The following is a 13,187-nucleotide window of genomic DNA, read 5'->3' as shown; positions in this document are numbered from 1 at the left end:
ACTCACACTCACTCGCTCACACACGCTCTCCTCTCACACGTCCGCCTCTGCTCCCGCGCTGCTCAGCCTCTGCTCCCGCACTGCACCAGTCCGCAGCACAGCACCACCTGCAGGCCAAAGTAGTGCACCTCTAGCTCCAGCACTGCACCCTGACTGTGGTGAAGGCAGCTGACTGAAATCAAAGCCCACTGGTGTTGATGGTTTTGTCTTTGTACCCGTTCTTATAGAATGAGTCTGCTTGTGTTCTGAGATGTTTATCTATGTCTTTTGGGTCTGAACATATTCAGTGGTATCTGATGGCCTGGCTGTGTATGTTGGTCCATTTAGTGTATTGAGGGTGAAAACTGGAACTATGAAGAGGGTTGCATCGTTCAGTTGGTTCCCTGTATATTGAAGTATGAAGCTTGTCATTCCTGATGTATACTGTAGTGTCTAGAAAGTTGACATGTGTGTTAGAATTATCTATTTTTAGTTTGATAAATGAGTGGAAAGTGTTGATCAATGAGTAAAACTGTTTTAGATTTGTTTCACCTTCTGTCCATATGATGAAAATATAATCGATATAGCAATAATATGTGTATGGCTTTTGTTGTATGCTGTTCAGGACTTTTTCCTCTATTTCTGCCATAAATAAGTTTGCATATTGGGGTACCATTTTACTTTCAGTAGCAGTACCCTTACATTGAAGATAGATCCCATTGTAGAAAGTGAAGTCGTCGTGTTTAAGAATGAAACTCTGAAGGAAATATTTCAACAACCCCCAATACTGGCTTTCAGACAACCACCCAATCTCAGACAAACTAATCAGCAGGAAACTTCATTCTGATTATGAAGTCACAAAGAATGGAAGCAAACCCTGCAATAAAAAACGCTACAAACTGTGCAACTAGATCAATCCATCTAAAAGTGTCACACACACAAAAGAGACCTTCAATATCACAGGGTCATACAACTGCACCTCTAGTAATGTTGTGTACCTCATCCAAAAAGATGTAGCAAAGGATCTTACATTGGCAAACAGGACAGATGTTGCGAACAAGGATACATTTGCACAGACATACCATCAAGGAACATAAAAATATAGTTTCTGCACACCTGTAGGACATCATTTCTCACAACCAGACCACATGTTAGAAGACCTCAATGTTTTAGTTCTTAACCACTTTCAGACCGGAGGATTTTCCCCCTTAATGACCAGGCCCTATTTTGCAATTCGGCACTGCGTTACTTTAACGGACAGTTGCGCAGTCGTGCAACGCTGTACTCAAATAAAATTGACGTCCTTTTTTTCCCACAAATAGAGCTTTCGGTGGTATTTGATAACCTGTGTATTTTCTTTTTTTTGCGCTATAAACAAAAAAAGAGCGACAATTTTGCAAAAAAAAAAAAAAAACAATATTTTTCACATTCTGCTATATAACATTCACATTTTTACATTCCCAAAAAAATGTTTTTAACACTTTAGGTCAATTTGTTTTCTGCTACATATTTTTGGTAAAAAAAAAATCGCAATAAGCGTGTTTTGATTGGTTTGCGCAAAAGTTATTGCGTTTACTAACTACGGGAAAGATTTGTCATTTTTATAATTTTTTTTTTTTTAATAGTAATGGTTGCGATCTGCAATTTTTAGCGGGACTGCGACATTGCAGCGGACAGATCGGACCCCTAACTGACATTTTTGACACTTTTGGGGGGACCAGTGACATTACTACAGTAATCAGTGCTAAAAATATGCACTGTTACTGTAATAATTACACTGGCAGGGAAGGGGTTAACATTATAGGTGATCAAGGGGTTAAATGTAAGCGTAGGGGAGTGATTCTAACTGTGGGGGGATTGGGCTTGTGAGATGATCACAGAGACATGCGATCCTATATAGCAGGATCACATAGCCTCTGTGATCATCCGAGGGAGAAGGATGGACGGCTGTGTTTACATCAGCCGTCCGTCCTTCTCTGTCAGCGGGGGGAGATCGCCAGTGTTAGGCGTCATTTGGAGCCACCTGACAATTGCGCCAGCTTCCCCACTGAGAATCGGGTGCGGTAAAGCGCCGCCGCCGGCGCACGCTCGCCTCCTAGCTCCTCCCGGGCAGATGACGTTTATTAACGTGATTCTGCCTGGGACTGCCACTTTGCCGACGTAAATATACAGTGCATAGTCAGCAAGTGGTTAAAGGGCATTTCAGAACTATCAAGGAAAGGAAAACGTTTGAACTAAGAATGATACTTCTATTAACAACCTAAATTTAGATTTGGGTTCTTACTCATTATCTTACATTATCCCCCCTCCCCTTCTATAGCTCTCCCTCTGTCCTTTTTTTTGTTTTTTTTCTTTCCCTTTTTTTTTTTTTACATTCTGCTAAAACTTTTGTGAATCAGTACTGCTGGGACCCTGAAGAAGAGTACATACCCTGAAAGCTAGTTAGTACAAATAAAAAACATATCACGGAAAGTACTAATAAGGCTACAATCACCTCTATCCTTTTTGAAGAAATGTTTGTTTTAGAACCTCACTTTGTTGTATATAGTCTCCAAAGTACAAACTCTATGTAGCCGCTGAATCTGTCTTTTGGTGATGTTCATTTTCCACCTAGGGTGGTGGCAGCTGTTGAAGTGTACAAATGAATTTCCTGCGGTACTTTTAAAGTGATTTTTAGATATGATTGTGGACTGAGCATAACCCAATTCCAGATCAAGAAAGATCAAAGATCCCTCGTCTTTAACATAGGTAAAGGACAGAACATAATAATTGGTGTTGCAATAATCAACAAAATCAGTGATTGAGGAGGCAGGACCATTGCAGATGATGACAATGTCATCTATTTATCTTTTGAAGAAGGTGATGTATTGAGAAAAGGGGTTATGATGATAGAAGTGCTGCTGTTCTCATAAACCCATTGTTAAGTTGGCGTAGATGTGCTCAGGCTGCTCAGCTGTTGGTTAATTGTCAGCACTTTCCTCAGTGGCTCACCTGGTTATCATTATCTGCTTGTCAGTCCCGCCTACAGCCAGCCCCTTCTGGCTATTTAAGCTGCCTTGTTCATTCCTTTCTTGCCTTCACCTTGTCAACATATCTGGAGTTTCTCTGATGTGTTCCCGTGAAAGACTTTGCCCAGCTGACATCCCTTGTGGTTCCTGATCCTGTTCCCCTGCCTCCAACTATGCTGATTTCTGGTTTCCTGGTCACTGGCTCATTTGACTTCCCGTATTGGCCTCCGATCCCTGTTATATGTTTTGACTACGTTTACTGTTCTGTACCATTTTTTACCATTACAATAAAGGTGTGATTTTACTGCATTTTCTGTCTCAGTCTGATTCATGGTTAATTACAGATGGTTTGGCTAGGCTCCGCTCCCCCTTTAAGGAGGACATCACATTACACTCAGAGCTTCCCCTCTTTCTATCAGTTTGACAAAGGAGTGAGACCCTGAAATATGTAACCATGCCCCCTGCACATAGTGACATCATCCCTGAGGAGAGCTGAGCCTAACCGATCCATGCTAAGCATACAGAGCAGGCCCGGAAGAAACAATCACAGAGGCAGACAGGCTTGTATTCCAGCTCCCAGCAGCAGCAGCCACTGACAGACATCCCGCTGCTTTCTAACATGACTCTGCCAACCACCAGCTGCTTGCCTGCTGATCTCTGCAGCTCATCCAAAGTCCATGTTCTTTAGGATGACACACTTACCACCTACTTACATTCAGTGAGTGCAATATTTTTATTTATTCATTTTGCCACTTGTGTTAATGGTTTACATTTTTATGTAGGTGCCCTCTCTTGTTTGTTTTTAAATGTGTATAAAGTACTCAGGACCTGTTTGGGGGAGCAGCCACCATTCAACTTTATACATTTTCTGGCCACTCTCTGACCATTTCCTGGTTTTCCACATGAATGTCTGAACTGTGTAGAATTCAGAATACATTTACAAACATAATACTGTCAAATCAAGTACAAATGCACAGTTTGACAATTGTGTTCAATACAAAATATCATGTGCCACATGTGGAGCCCTTTAAAATCTGAAATTGGATACAAACTGAATATTTCTTTAAACGCATTTTGAAGCAGAACAAAAAAACACTTTAGAAGAAACAGCACACATATCACAAACTAATTATGGATAAAAAGCAACAGGTAGAGCTAGAAGCAAACCTTTAATAAAGCTCCATAACAAAGGAGGCCTAGGCACTTGGTGGGGGATGGGCAACCACATAATTCAAAGCAAGAGACCTGTAAAAAGCAACACAAACATTTTGGTAAAGGAACATTTCATCAAGGTTGGGAAAGAATGCATTTGAGCTTTCAAAGTATTTATTCGCAGTATATTACAAGAAAATATAAACAATAAGCATCCAATATAATATCAATATCCTCATTTATCAGTCACTAAGGCCACACACAGCTGTCTACTAGGGATAAGCCAAATTGCCTTGGGTTTGATTCAAGCAGGGTTCAGCGAATTTCAAAGGAGTTGGGTTCCTGAATCAATGGGAACAAAACCTGTAAGGCGCTTTTCACACGGACGGTCCGCCTACTTATTTAGTTCATTCAAGTGTTTTCAAAGAAAAAATGGATTCAGTTTACATCAGTTTTTAAATCCACTAGCTGAAGCCAGGGTCCCGGAGCCATTTTTTCAAATTTTTGTTAACATTATTATTATTATACAGGCCTTATATAGCGCCAACAGTTTACTCAGTGCTTTACAATATAAAAAGGAACAGTACAATTACAATACAGTTCAATACAGAAGGAATTGGAGCTTACAATTTAAAGGGAGGGGTAGGTGGTACAAAAGGTAATAGCTGCAGGGGATGATCTGATGGAGGTGACTCGATTACAGTTCTTAAGTGGAGGTATGGTAGGCTTCCCTGAATAAATGAGTATTCAAGAATCGTCTAAAGGCGGACAGGGTAGGAGCTGACCAGACATACTGGGGCAGGGAGTTCCAGAGGATAGGAGAGGCTCTGGAGAAGTCCTGGAGGCGAGTGTGGGAGGAGGCAACAAGGGAACTAAAGAGCAGAAGGTCTTGGGAGGAGTGGGGAGGACGATTTGGGCTGTATCAGCAGACGAGGTTGGTGATGTAGCTGGGGGCGATGTTGTGGATGGCCTTGTATTTTGTGTTTAGTATTTTTCATTTTATAAGATGGGGTAAGGAAAGCCAGTGAAGACATTGGCAGAGAGGGGCAGCAGTCACAGATTAGTTAGTAAGGTGTATTAGTCTAGCAGCAGCATTTATATTAGACTGAAGGGGGGGGGGGGATTGCCTGTGTAAAGGCCAGTGAGAAGAAAGTTGCAGTAGTCAAGGCGAGAAATAACCAAGGTGTGAATAAGTTGTTTTGTGGTGTCATTAGTCAGCAAGGGGGGAATTCTGGAAATGTTGCAGATGTTAAGGCAGCATGATTTAGTCAGTGATTGCATGTGGGGGCTTAAGAAGAGGTCAGAGTCTGGGATTATACCCAGCACCCTGGCATGTGTGGAGCGACCAATGGTTGTGCCATTGATCTCAATGGTAAAGTCATGAGGGGGAGGAGAATCTATAACAAGTTTTGTTTTAGAAAGACTGCGTTTGAGGAAGTGGAGTGACATCCATACTGATATTATAAATTTGTGATATGTTAGGAGATTGAGGGGGTGAGTTGAGGAGTTGAGAGATAGATCTGGGTGTTGTCAGCATAGAGGTGGTATTGGAAGCCATGGGAGGTTATCAATAAGCCCAGGGAAGAGGTATAAAAAGAGAGAATAGAAGGGGCCCAAGGATGAAGCCTTGGGTACCCCAACAGAAAGAGGAAGAGGAGCAGAGGAGATGGTGTTGTATGTGACACTGAAAGTGCGCTCAGATAGTGTGTAGGGATTAGACTTGAAATGGTCATTTTAATCACCTAACTGTCACCCATTTTGTATGAATAGCAGTCATCTTAAGTTTGATCTTATTATGTCTCAAAATACATATTTCTGCTAGCATAGAATTTTACTTAGTCATTACAACTTACCATTACATGACAACTTACAAGACTTTTTGTTGAACCTTTTCTCAGAACCCCATGCCCTCGGGACTTATCTCCAGAAGAACAGAACTGACATTGCAACTTTTAACTTTGAATGATGTTAATGCTTGATCCTTATTACGATGTGTAATAATTATAAAGCTGTACAATCACAACCGGTTCTTGGTGGTCCTTTGAACTGTAAGCAGATCCCCACACGTGTGTACAGTGTGTTAAAAAAACTTATCTGATTTGAAACTACCACAGACGTTGGTTGCTGCTGGTCATTTCGCTGGCTATCCTAAACAAAATGGTGCTGTGACTCGGGTGGTTTGAGCCTTGATTTTCCAGACTTCCCCAGAAATTGAGCTCTGCAAATAAGAGGCGCCCCAATGAGTATTTTATCCTTATTATGTTTGGAAACTTCTGTGGTTGGGCAGGTATGGAACCTCAAGTCTATACATCATTCATGAATCTCTGTAGTTTTTTGTTATATATTTGTTTTATGTTTATCTGTCTATGTCTGGAATAATGTCAAACTAACCTTCTGAATGTGTGGGTTCCTGGAAGTAGCTACCATTGGGGTTGCTGCTTTACAAGGCTTTAGTCTCAAGAAGCTCAAGGTATATTGCCTTAACAGCTGATATATCCACCTAGGCACATGAATGTGTAAATTGGATTTGGTAAGTGTTTGCGTTCGTGGTAAGTTGGACACACTTAAGAGCGGGAAGTTTGTCCCTAATTACTAACACTTTACCATATGTGAAGATTTAGCAGAAACTGTTGTGTGTTTTGAGAAGTCCCTACGGTTTGGCACTCACCCAGGTAAGGTGCATTTTTAGTTACCTTTTTCAAGTGTGAAAGGAATTCTATCTTTCAAACAGAGGGACTAATTGGGCTGGTATAGGTGATGCACACTATGGGACTCTAAATGGGGTCGTGATCCAGCTGGATGATTCCAAGGAACCGGGATGGAGATACTGCAACCAGCGAGGGAGCCAGCCAAGGACACCAGGGTGGGTGGAAGTGGACGGGACGCCTGAGAGTTATGGCCTCTTCACAGGGAAAGCTGCACCTGTCGCCTAGAAATTACTTTACAAGCTATTTGAAGTGAAGGATAGTGTGACGCGAGCTGTGCACAGTGCTGTGATGGATGAATGGTTAGAGGTGCACTGTAGCCGAGGGAACATGAAACATGAACAAAAGCAAGCAGCCAGACTACATGTTTTAGGGCGTGGACCCTTCTTCAGGTCATAAGGTGCTACTGGCAAAGATAGTGAAGAAGTTTAAATAAGGGAAGGGAAGGGGCGGAAGAGGGGCGGGCAGGAGCTCATGTCACTCATGTTAAAACACCCTCTGGGCAATATATGAAATATTTAAAATAATCTTCAGATATAAACAAATATTCTTAGTTAAGGTTATTAATGCATAAAACATAATTGAAAGGTTGGGTTAACATACAGTATCTTACAAAAGTGAGTACACCCCTCACAATTTTGTAAATATTTTATTATATCTTTTCATGTGACAACACTGAAGAAATGACACTTTGCTAGTAGAGTAGCGAGTGTACAGCTTGTATAACAGTGCAAATTTGCTGTCCCCTCAAAATACTGTAACTCATAACCATTAATGTCTATACCACTGGAAACAAAAATGAGTACATCCCTAAGTGAAAATGTCCAAATTGGGCCCAAAGTGTCAATATTTTGTGTCGCCACCATTATTTTCTAGCACTGCCTTAACCCTCTTGGGCATGGAGTTCACCAGAGCTCAATTTGGATATTTTCACTTAGGGGTGTACTCACATTTGTTGCCAGTGTTTAAGACATTAATGGCTGTGTGTTGAGTTATTTTGAGGGGACAGCAAATTTACACTGTTATACAAACTGTACACTCACTACTTTTCATTTTAGCAAAGTGTAATTTCTTCAGTATTGTCACATGAAAAGATATAATAAAATATTTACAAGAATGTGAGGGGTGTACTCACTTTTGTGAGATACCGTAAAATGCAATTCTAAAAACCTTTAGATGATAATGAAAAAGGATACATTATGTATACATAATACAATTAAGAATGTGTCATAATGGACACAAGCAACCACACATGCATGTAGAGCTAAACTTGCCACATGGAATAAAAACTTTTATAAATAAGCAATAAAAAATGAAAAAATTACAAAAATGCAGAGAAGCAGACAAGGTGTAAAAAAAATCATGTATCAGATTGCAGGGGTCAAACGTTACATTACTGTGTGGACATCCTTCCCCTTTAAGCCATGGGGGGAGAGGATATTGAGCTTATATATCCAGAAGGTCTCTTTCTTGCACACCAGCAAGAATTTTGTGTTGTCCGTCAATCTGCTCAATTGCTGATACAGATAAATCCCTAATGTTCTTGCCATGATGAGTAGCAAAATGGCGGGGGACACTGTGTTCATCTTCGCCTTTCTTTTTTTGTTTCAAATAATTTTTATTGTAATTTTCTCATACAACAGGGGTAAATAAACAAGCAGGTGAAATTCAACAGTATATCACATCAATATATCCATATATCAACAGGGTAAAGAGAAGTGTGTACAGCAGGTTCAAGCCTTGGAGCAGTAAATCAAAGCTGTATCATGTATGCAAGCCATGCCCTCTATTGGCAAAAGTTAGTACTGCAGAGAAGAACTTTCACAAACTAACTACTGTCCCCGGAAGGCACACTATCGCCATCTAGCGTTCAGTCAAGAGAATACAGATGTAGTTAGGTGCAGAAATTTCATCTATACCAATGAGACTATTGAAGCCATTTGTTTTTTCCATTTGAAAGAGCTCACATATGGATGTCATAAGTAATTCAAATGCATGGTGGGTTTGGGTAGTATTGAAAACCTCCAAAAGAGATGGAGGCTGATCGCACTTCCATTTTCTGGTAATGCTGATTCTGGTTGCTAGGAGTACATTTAACACTACTTTGCGGGATTTCAACGGAATTTGTTCTATTGATAAGTTCAACAGGGCCATCTCAGGTGACGGAGGGAGTGAGACTTCTATGATTGTGGAGAGCATCTGGAACATTTCCGTCCATAATGTGAATATGGGGGGGCAGTCCCACAGAATGTGTTTGATAGTACCCACATGGCCACACCCCCTCCAGCATGCGGAAGGAGAGTTCGGAGCAAAGTTCGCTATGACGGATGGTGTAAGGTACCACCGTAGAGATATTTTTAGGTGTAGTTCCCTAAGAGATGCGCTGAGCGTGGCTTTATACCCCGAGGTTAGAGCTATTCTCCATTGGTGTGGGGTGAATGTAGCCCCCAGGTCTTGTTCCCATTTTACAAGGGGGGGGGGTCTTGGTGAAAGTGCTTTTTTCCCCAAGTATGGGATAGATAGTAGATATACCTTTAGCTGTTGGCAATGGAGACGTGAGATATCCCCAAATTTTGGTAGGAATTCTAGCTCTAAGCTGTGGGTTTTGATGTAGACAGGATGTAATCTGTTTGTAGCGAAACCACTCCGCTGTGGGTATGCGTAATTCAGAGGACAATTGCGAAAAGGGTTTGAGGGAGCCGTTAGAGTAGAGGGTATCTAGTGATACCGGGGCTCCGTGCATCCACGGAGGCAGGTTTATGTCAGGAACAAGTGCGAGGATACTTATTAGCGGAAGAGTGATTGTGGTAAGTGGTGTACTTTTCCATCTGGTGTGTGTCAAGTGTAGCCATGCCGAGACTGATGCCCTAATGGTCGGGAATAAGTGAGCTGGGAGTTTGTCTCCTTTCTTTTTACTGCAGAGCCATGTGGTGAGGTCGCGGCGAGGGATCAAGTCTCGTTCCATCAGTCCCCAAAGGTTATCCGGGGACTGCTGGAACCATGTGCACAGTTGAGACAGTATAGTAGCTAAGTAATACTCCTCTAGGTTTGGTAATGAGGCCCCCCCCCTACATCTTTAGTTTTCATTAAGGTAATTCTAGCACATCTGGCTCTTTTACTTTGCCATAGATAGCGGGATAGCATAGACTGCAGTGATTGTATAAAGGATTTGGGAATGGGTATGGGCAGAGACCTATATAGATAGAGTAGTTTTGGAAGGTGCACATCTTAAAGGCTGCTAGCCTACCTGACCACTTGAGTTCAAATTTGGATAAAGACTAGAGTTCTTTGGACATTTGGGATTTAAAGGGGGTAAAGTTGGCTTAGAATAGGTGTTTTGTAGATTTAGTAAGAATTATTCCTAGGTAAGTGATGCCAGCATCAGTCCATTTATATGGGAGCGAACGTGTCAGGATATCTCTAGTTATACCATCTATCCCTAGGGTCCAAGATGAGGGATTTGGCTTCATTCACTTAATACAGGGATACATCTCCGAATTCAGTGAGGATATGTTTAATCCGTGGAAGGGAGGTGGTGGGTTGGAGATTATCAGGATAACGTCATCAGCAAATAAGCTGATGCAATGTTCCTGGGAGCCTACAGTGATGCCTGTTATGCTTGGGTCAGTCCGTATTTTCTGGGCTAAGGGTTCTATAGCCAGGTTAAAGACAAGGGGAGAGAGTGGACACCCCTGCCTCGTCCCATTCGTGATGTCAAACGGTTCGGATAACGAGTTGTCAATTAGAACCTGGGCAGAGGGATGTGAATACAACGCTAGTATGGCCGAGTGCATTCTACCATCTATGCCGAAGCGCCGAAGCACCTCTCTGAGGTAGCCCCAATGGACCCTATCGAACGCCTTCTCTGCATCTAACGAAAGAAGCAGAGAAGGCGTTCTGGTGGCATTTGCGGTGTGTATGACATTAATAAGCCACCTGGTTGCGTCTGCTGACTGCCTCCCATTAGTGAAACCCGTTTGGTCACTGTGTATAAGCTGTGGTAAAATTGGCATCAGTCTGTTTGCAACAGTTTTTGCATATATTTTAATGTCGGTGTTAAGCAGTGATATTGGGTGGAAGTTTTGTGGAGAATTGGGTTCTTTGCCCGGTTTAGGGAGAGTTATGATGGTTGCCGAAAGCATTTCTGTCGAGAACTTGGAGGAAGAGGCTGCATCATTAAGAACCACGCATAGGTGGGGAGCTAGGGTCTCTTTCAATAGCTTATAGTATTCATTAACAATACCGTCCGGACCTGGGGATTTTACAGTCGGTAGCGACGTGATGGCCTCGCATATATCTTCCATCGTGAAGGGGGCATTAAGCTGTGCCTTTTGTGCAGGGGTAAGGGAGGGGAGAGCAATGCTATCTAGAAATTGATGAATGAGTTCGGGGGTAGGGGATGCAGTTTGAGAAGCTTGAAGGTTGTACAGGGAGTCATAGTAGCTACTAAAGGCATTGGCAATGCCTCTAGGATCTTGTAACACTTTGCCTGTGTGGGGATGTATGATGGACCTAATTTTATTTTTCGTGCATTGGCCCTTAATTCTGGCGGCTAACGATTTACCTGCCTTGTTGCTAGTGGCGTAGTATTTGGCTTTAGATTTTTGGAGATTTCTCTCATAAGTGTCAAGGAGATGTGACCTGAGTTCCTGTCTAAGTGTCGTAAGCTTGTTTTTTAAGTCCGCTGAGGGATTGTGTTGGTTCTGGGATTCAATGGAAGAAATTTCCCGCGTCAATCTGTCTACGTGTTGCGACTGCTTCCTATTCGTCCTATGTTGCAATTGAATCAATACCCCCCTACTGAAAGCCTTATGGGCACTCCAGAGAGTCGCGGACTCAGATACCGACCCCACATTGTCTCAAAAGAATTCTGTTACTGAGTTTCAGAGAAAATCAGCGTTTTCTGGTAGTTTGAGAATATCAGCCCTCGCCCGCCAGGGTTTTCGGGTAGAAGTTATAGGAGATAGCATTATCAAAATGCTCACAGGAGCGTGATCTGACCATGTAATTGGGGCTATCTCGGAGTCCGCTGCTCTCTGAAGGATCGCTTTATCAGTTAAGATTACATCAATGCGTGAATACATATTGTGCACTACAGAGTGATGCAAGAACTCCCGGTCGGAGGGGTGGTGGCACCTCCACACATCGTAGAGGTCATTTCTGTGCATAAAGCCTTGCGGGGACTGTTGGCATCTGGTGACCTTAGCTGAAGTGTCCATGAGCCTGTCAGGTGGAAGATTGAAGTCTCTGCATAATATTAAGGGTCCTTTCTGGACGGATCAAATTTTTTTAATCGTGCGGTTCAGGAACCGAACTTGATGAATATTGGGGGCGTATATGGAGACCAAAGTCATAGTGCAGCCGTCTATGGTGCACACCTCAATTAGATATCTGCCGGTGGGATCTGCTACAGATGACATGAGGCTAAAGTCCAGGGATTTGTGAATCGCTATCAAAACTCCTTTCCTTTTCTTAGAGCAGGATGCTGTGAAAACAGTGGGGTATTCCCTGTGGGTGCACACGGGAGCATACGTATCCAGAAAATGAGTCTCCTGAGCACAGACAATTTTGGCCTTGCTCCTGGTGGCTGTGCGCCACAGTGATGCGCGTTTGGCTGGGTGATTTAAGCCATTAACGTTCAGTGATAAAATTTTAACTGGCATGAGTGTGCACAAGTTTGTGTGGTGTATAGTTACTCACGTAACCGTGGATATTCATACTGTAGTAAAGGGAGCGAGGGATGGTACGGCTTGGGACGAGTCTTTCGTTGTTAGATCTGTAGAAGCTGAAAGAGAGGCTTGAGCGATGGTCGGTGGTCACGTAGTTCAAAGAGGCTGTAGACACGCCATTCAGGACTGTTTCATCTTTGGCACCTGCATAGGGAGGAGGGAAAAAACAAAGAACCAGACAAAACAACAAAAATCGAACAAGCACGGTGGAGACCATAGGCATGTTTAGCCATCTCCTAGTGGGGGTAGGAACAGTTTATAGCCAAACGGGCTAAACGACATCAGACGATTCGCGGTTAACAGATCAGGACCCCAGGTTTACAGGATGAGGAGAAAGAGTAGGTTATCTCTAGATTTCAAGTGTCCCTCATGTTGCGTTGTGGCACAGAATGCCATTGCTGAGGCACTCTACTCTGAGATTTTTTGGCTCCTACTGGGGGTGCCGGTTTGGGGATTATGCCCCAAGGTTGAAGCAGGGAGATGCCTCTATCCAGAGTAGTGACAGAGTGTGATATTCCACTTCTCTCCACTACGATCTTGGAAGGGTGTTTCCATTTATACGGAAGATTGGGATTCCGCAGCGCTTTTGTGATGGTAGAAAGCTGTCTGCGCAT

At 42.7% G+C, this 13,187-nt stretch overlaps 1 protein-coding gene across 1 annotated transcript in view; it reads right to left on the bottom strand.

The window, feature by feature from the left end:
- FBXO47 (F-box protein 47) overlaps positions 1 to 13,187 on the bottom strand; it is a gene marked incomplete at both ends in the record, with an annotated part of 584,326 nt that overhangs the window by 265,925 nt on the left and 305,214 nt on the right. Inside the window, one exon of the mRNA XM_082272782.1 lies at positions 4,155 to 4,232. Coding sequence (XP_082128908.1) covers positions 4,155 to 4,232 — 78 coding nt within the window. The remainder of the gene's footprint in view (positions 1 to 4,154; positions 4,233 to 13,187) is intronic.

This window comes from Pelophylax lessonae, assembly GCF_965119305.1.
Source record: "Pelophylax lessonae genome assembly, chromosome: 11".
Taxonomy (NCBI): Eukaryota; Metazoa; Chordata; class Amphibia; order Anura; family Ranidae; genus Pelophylax; species Pelophylax lessonae.
The sequence above is the reverse complement of the archived record's forward strand: the minus strand, read 5'-3'. Positions and strand labels throughout refer to the sequence as shown.